This window comes from Populus trichocarpa, chromosome 19 (assembly GCF_000002775.5).
Source record: "Populus trichocarpa isolate Nisqually-1 chromosome 19, P.trichocarpa_v4.1, whole genome shotgun sequence".
Lineage (NCBI taxonomy): Eukaryota > Viridiplantae > Streptophyta > Magnoliopsida > Malpighiales > Salicaceae > Populus > Populus trichocarpa.
This window is the reverse complement of record NC_037303.2, coordinates 5,421,224-5,428,385: the sequence shown is the minus strand read 5'-3', so window position 1 is coordinate 5,428,385 and position 7,162 is coordinate 5,421,224. Positions and strand designations below refer to the sequence as shown.

Below are 7,162 nucleotides of genomic sequence, written 5' to 3'. Positions count from 1 at the left end.
AGAGAGTCAAAGGATAAATTAATATATAGTCGCAATTATAGGAGCAACCACCGCCATCATCACCACTCTTCATTAGTGCTTTCCTCAGGTAGCAGACAAGAAAAAAGTCTAGAGCAAAGTCAAGTTTGTGGTGATACGAGCCTTATACATATTAGTCTATATCCCTACCAAGTGAGAGGTTCTCAATTAGCCAAACATGTATTAGACACTCGTCTCTCGAGATATTTTTATCTCTATAAAAATAAACCTAAACAGCCATGATGGGCTCATAAACCGATGAAAAGTGTACTAAATATGAATAACAATCTATATTTGTTACATAGGATTCTGATGCGTTATGCATGATTCTCCCTGCCATTTTTCAAGGGCCAGCCTGCATATGGTATCTTAATTTGGATCTTATATCCATCCTCAACTTTGAGAATCTTTGTGCAAAGCTCATTGCCTAACATAAGTATCCTAAAAGACGAGTGTAGAAATATAGTCTCACCCACGCTTTCAGAAGTGAAAGGAGTCCTATAAATATGGTTGGTCTTTAAATAGTTTAGGGCTATTGAGATGAATCCAAATGGGTTAGTTTATAATTGCCATGTCTTTCCTAGACTTTTGACCACGCTTCAAAAAATAACCTAGATAGAGGTTTATACTACCATCAAGGATAATGACTTCATACAATATCCCCTCCTACGAAGGGTGATCTTTATACCCATAACCAAAAAAATATTAATAATATAGAGAAATGTTATAAAATAAAAAAGTTTATTAACCAGAGCTATCTTCAATAATTCATGAAAAAAGATGCCTAGCCTAAAATAGAGGAAGAAAGAGACTGACATGTATCACAAGGCATTATTCAAGATCAATTTAATATGAGAATTGTTCTGCATTGAAAAAGGAAATATAGAGGTTCATCAGCAAAGGTTATCTTCAATAATTTAATAAAAAAGTTGCCCAACTTTAATGGAATGATGAAAAGGTTGGCGCACATCATGATGAATTGTCCTAAATCAATGTGATATTAGATGAATTGTCAGTAAGAAAAGACTCCATGAAGAGAGAAGAGCTTATGAGAAGTAGGTTATCGTTATCGCTTGTACCTTGAACCCATGATACAAATCAACTATTTTTACTATAAAGAATGGAGAAGGGGTAACTTTTCCACATAAAGATGCATTAGTGATCAGTATCATCCTCTTCCACCATTCTTCCAAAGAAAGTGATGAGTAAGATGAATAACAAACTTTCAACATAAAAAAGAAATAAATATTTAAAAGTATGGTATAAGAGAAAATAGAAATAAAGAATAATATAAAAGCTTGCAAATTGATTCTACATCAATATTTCAAATTAATGATCAAACAAAATTATTTAAATTGGTTCGAAAATTGTAAAAAAAAAAATATTAATAGGATTTTTATCTATAGATTAGAGGTGTAGATAAAACTATAATATTTGGATTATCTTTTTAAAAGATTTTGATTTTTAAGTGAAATAATAAAAATTTGAATATCCAATTGATGTTTTTATCAAGATTTTCTACTATCACGATGGATTGTTCTTTCAAATACAGTCAAGATTTAATTAATTTGATTATTTTCATCAAATCTTATAATTTTATTCTTTGCTGTATCTTAATAATAAATAGAGTTTTACCATTATCTTTATAATTTATTTCTCCTTTATCATCATTGATCACAAATAAGTATTCATTATTTACTTTTTTTTTTTATAAAAAATATCATCATCATTAATAATTTAATCTTTAATTATTTATAAATTACAACTTTAACAACTCATATTTTCTTTCATTTCATCGCAAAACCGTATTCTAATCTTAAATTTGATAGATAAATCAGTCTAGTCCATCCACATTGAAAAATAAAAAGAAAGAAAAAAAATAGTGTAATTTGATAAAATTGCAAGGCAAAATAAAAAAAAAGAAATAAGTGCAAAATAAGGTTAAAGTTTAGGAGGTGTTTTGTAAAAAATGTGTTGAGAATGATTAAATACGGAAAGAAGTCTCTTCTTATATTGGACGCGCTTAGTAAGACCTCTTTTGCGAAACACGCAAGAACAAGCCCCACCGCACCCCACCCCACCCCACCCCACCCCACCAATAAAAAAGGAAAAGAAAAAAGAAGCCAAACCCTCCTCCTCCTCCTCCTCCTCCTCTATATCTCTCTCATGGATCTTTGTTCTTTGATAGATTTACTCACATAATTATAATCGTGAGATCTCTCTCTCTAGAAAGGTAAAGGAAGAGGAAAATAGAAACAACAAGAAGAAACAGAACGATGTCAACCCCAGCCAGGAAGAGGTTGATGAGGGATTTCAAGAGGCTGCAGCAGGATCCACCTGCCGGCATCAGTGGTGCTCCCCAAGACAACAACATCATGCTTTGGAACGCTGTTATTTTCGGGTACCCTTTTCTTTCTTCTTTTCTTTTATCGTTTTCTTTTCTTGATTTCTTATTAATTTGTTTGTTTTTTTTTATTCGTAGACCTGATGATACTCCATGGGATGGAGGTGGGTAATTCTGATTCTTGCCTTTTCTTCAGTATATCTAATCTTTTTTATATTACCCCTTTTTTGTTTTGTTTTGTTTCGTGTTATTGGGACGATGGGTTATGGTTGTATATTGATTGATTACATTTATTATATTTATTGTTGGACATATTTAAGTCCTGCAATTTTAAGAGTCTCGATCATGATTAAGATAGGGTAGATACTGAACAAGGACACACACCCTGGACACTATGACTACTACTCCTAATCTTCAAATATTTTGATGTGGAATATCGGAAAGTAATAGATTTTGGAAGTTATGTAAATATGTTTCGCTGTGTTTAGTTTGGAGATAAAAAAATTAGAGGAAGGAAGCTGAAAGGTACCCATCCTTCTGGTTGGTTAGCAAGTGGAGTAATGGAATGAAGGGGAAGGAGAAAGATTTGGATGAGTGATGAAATATAAAGGCACCCACTTGATTCATGTGTATCAACAAATATTTTAATGTAATCGCATGATCAAGCAAGTGGGAATAGGCTGTCATCGATGTCTTTTTCTCATGTTTTTTTGTTAAACAGTGATGTGTTTATTACAATTAATCACTTCTGGGATGTGGGCTCTTTTGACCTTTGGATATATACATACCCCAGTAACTGGGTGTGTGTTCAGCCACACATTTTATGTGCATACCGTTTGGCTTATAGCATTCTCTTATGGTGTCTAACTTCTTCTCAATCTTCTTCAGGGACGTTTAAGTTGACTCTTCAATTCACGGAGGATTATCCGAATAAACCTCCAACAGTCCGATTTGTTTCACGGATGTTTCATCCAAACAGTATGTTGATATTTTACTTGTATATTTACTTGCATTAGTAAATCAGTGAACTGGTTCCTTACATTGTTTCTTTTTGACATGTAATTTTCTCTTGCTTTTTCGAAATCAACTAGCATGTGACTTTTCTTCATAAAGATTGTCTTCTTCTTTTTGGAGTATTGGCAATTGTCTGGATTGTCTGACTTTGTTTCAATTGGTATCACCAGTTTATGCAGATGGAAGTATATGCTTGGACATCTTACAAAATCAGTGGAGTCCGATATATGATGTTGCTGCTATACTTACCTCCATCCAGGTTTGAATTTCTACAGCTTGTTTCTTTTTTTATATTAGTAACAAAGAATTGTTATGCTGTACTCATTAGCTGTTATGCATGTTGTGTTTTAAGTATTTTGATTCATGTGATTGACTTTTGAGATTGAGAAACCATGAGCAATGTTTTGAATAACTATCCATTAAAAAACTTAGACAAACTCTAGATAGTCTTAGGGTAGGGTTGTGAATCACAATCCACAAATCTTAATGGCAGCTACTTTAACAAAACAAAACAAAAGAAAAGAAGGGGGGAAAAACATAAGGGTGGGCTGTCAAGGTCACGTCTCCCAAGAACCTTCATAAAGGGGACTTTCAGCAGATAAATTCCTTTACCTTGCAATTATAGATTACCTTCCTATTGCTCAAAGTTTTCTTCTTCTTTCTGTTTCATCTTGATATGTGCTGAATGTTTGTTATGAATCATGAATGAGTCGGCTTTGAGTCGGCTTTCAATGGTGTCGCTTAGTGTAGACATATACTCTCAGATCTGTTCACTTTGAATGCAACTAAATAGTAGCAAGTTTTGACCAGTACATACTTGCATCATTTGGCTTCTGGCTCATATACAAGATGATTGTACTATAGTACACCTACAACTTGCATGTTTCTAACTTCTAAGTGATCATGTTCTGGTCTATCTCAGACTCAATGCAGAACCAAGCATAATGACATGAACTGCTGCCTTTAAAAAAACGTCAGAGTATTTACAAACAAAATCTAAACAGCACAATTCTAGTTATGTCAAGTAGTGATGGATTTGAGCATGGGCTAGGCTAGAGCCTGGAAAATGAAGATTTTTCCATGTTAGAAGGGGTGTTGTGTTCTGGTGTGGTTTTGTAATGGTTTTGGTAGAAAAATATCCAAGGCTTCAAAAAGAAATAAGGTGCCCAAACCTTCTATATTTGTTTTTAACTGCTGTCTTTCACATCTTTTTATTTGCTAGCTGTTCTTTGGATTGTTGTCTACTGTGCAGTGGTTTGTAAGCTTAAGCATTTGGGCATTGCAGTTGAGTATTTCAAATAATCTCACCCCAGATCTTTTCGAGTTGCACTTGAGAAGTCTGGCCATCTTTAATGTTTCTTTTTTCAAAGTTGTTATCATCTTGAAATGTTAGTCATTTGATTAATTTATTTCCAAAAGACAATTGGCTTGTTTGATTCTTTTAGCAATTCCCTTTATGACACTGTTTTAGGAGGGTGGTCCAATATTCTCAGACCTTGGATTGGCAAACTTGTTGAATATACAGTAGTAAACACAACCAACAAAAAATACGTGTTTATTCTAGTCCATAAATATCCTTATTTTAGGCATAGATAATAAGCCTCTTTATTTCATTTTTTTCTCTGCTTATATTACTGAGTGGAATTGTTAAGTGCAATGATATGCATCTGATGTCTGCAATCAAGAGACACAACCAACAAAAAATACGTGTTTATTCTAGTCCATAAATATCCTTATTTTAGGCATAGATAATAAGCCTCTTTATTTCATTTTTTTCTCTGCTTATATTACTGAGTGGAATTGTTAAGTGCAATGATATGCATCTGATGTCTGCAATCAAGAGGTTGCTGATTTGGAACTGATGAGCACCAGTTCATGGAAAAAAAATGTTGATTGCAATTTGGGAACCTGCTTCGGCAGGACAAAAGATAAATAATGTGATCTGCATGTGTTTTTTTTTGGTTTTTTTTTCAGTTGTAATTGGCTACTAGTATAGGCATTACCACTCGTGTCAATATTTTATCTGATGTAATAGTTTGCTGATCGTCATTGATATTACTGCCACTTAGAGAAATGTTTTTTGAAAGTTTCTCAAGTGAGGTAGTATATACTAACAAAAGATTATTCTGTGTTTTTCCCAGTCTCTGCTCTGTGATCCAAACCCAAATTCCCCAGCAAACTCTGAAGCCGCTCGCATGTTCAGTGAGACTAAGCGGGAGTACAACCGCAGAGTTCGTGAGGTAGTGGAGCAGAGCTGGACGGCTGACTGATAGTCCATATAATCTCTTGATGTTGGAAACAATTAGAGTGGTGTGGTGGACCTGAAGTGCGCGCTTCTTTGAACTCATAGGTAGTGCTGTGCTCTGTAATATGCTTTGATGTGCATCGTTCTTAGAGGATTCTCTTTGGATGATTTGTTTCTTGTCTTTTAGACAGCTCAACTGGAACTTGTTGATTTTCTGGATGTTTTCTCCTGATTCTTCTATAATTTTCTATTCCTGTAAGGGTCCCTTACCTCTCTTTTTATCCTGTGAAAAATTCTACAACACTTTGGTTACAAGTGTGAACTCAATGCCTTTCAACGCCTTATCTCTACATGCTTTGTATTTCCAAACAGTCGATAACAATGTTGACTTGAATTCACAAAAAGAAAACAAAAAATGCTGCTTGTTCATTTGTCACTGAATTTTGAAAAATTTTACGTTGGCCCGTGTATTTTTTTCTGATCGATAAGTCCTTATTTGAAAGTTTTTCAATCCTTGTATTTTACAGTAAATACAATTTAATGCCTACATGAATTTTGCTTCCAGTGAAGTCTCTACATCTCAAATCTCTTATTTAACTATCTTTTCCACAAATTTTTGTTCTATTCTTTCCTTTGATAAAAAAAACATATATTTAATGTCTATACAATTAAGAATTATCCATACAATTAATTATAAAATAAATTTCTTATTCACAGTTTACCAAACAAAAATTATATAGGTTCTCCACGGTATAATGATCAAATTTATAAAGAAGATAATGGGCAAACAAGTCAATAATAAAATATCTGGGATGAGTTCAAAGGTTCAATATACAAAATGTAAAGGTTTCAGTTATATTTTTGTTAATTGTAGCATTAAACCCTAAATCATTTAAAAACATAAAGATATAGATGAAAATGAAGACTATTTTGTTCAAGTTTATGAACTCAATCCTAAAGATTTTAGTAACCTAGATGAAAAAGATGTGCAAGAAGAGGGACTTAACATTACAAGTTCAAATAAGTTTGAAAATAAGGTTAATAAAAAATATAATAATTTTACTTTAGTGGCGGGAGAAGAAGTTTTAGGAAACTCTTTAGTGGAAGAAGAGGTAAATATGGTTCTAAAAGAGTTATGATATTAGTCTGCTTAAATACGTCATAGGTTTAGAGTAACATGTTGAGCTCCCTAATCCTTTATTCCTGACATGGGATGAGGAAGATAAAGATAATCCTAATTTACTAGGTTATGTTCAAATTATATCTACTAAGGCTTCAAATAGTGTTTGTTCCACCCCTCACCCTCAGTCATATAATGTTCATAGTTATGAACATAGGAAGCATGGAAGCATATAGAACTTCTTTCTATGTATCCTCACTCTAAAATGTTTGATTCAACTGAGTCTTCTACATGTAGAGCTTATAATATACATATCGAGATCATAAAACATATTCAAGCAAGTAATGAATAATACAAACTTCGAGCTGATTTATATTAGTATCATGATGCACTTAATGTTGAAGATTATTTCATGATACAG

The 7,162-nt window shown here is 33.1% G+C and overlaps 1 protein-coding gene across 1 annotated transcript; it reads left to right on the top strand.

The window, feature by feature from the left end:
* Positions 1 to 2,028: 2,028 nt before the first annotated feature.
* Positions 2,029 to 5,936, top strand: LOC7469898 (ubiquitin-conjugating enzyme E2 2). Its single transcript, XM_002325824.4, has 5 exons — positions 2,029 to 2,419; positions 2,501 to 2,526; positions 3,251 to 3,340; positions 3,547 to 3,635; positions 5,518 to 5,936. Exons 1-5 carry the CDS (start codon positions 2,295 to 2,297, stop codon positions 5,644 to 5,646), a joined length of 459 nt encoding a protein of 152 aa, XP_002325860.1. The 5' UTR covers positions 2,029 to 2,294; the 3' UTR covers positions 5,647 to 5,936.
* Positions 5,937 to 7,162: the final 1,226 nt, after the last annotated feature.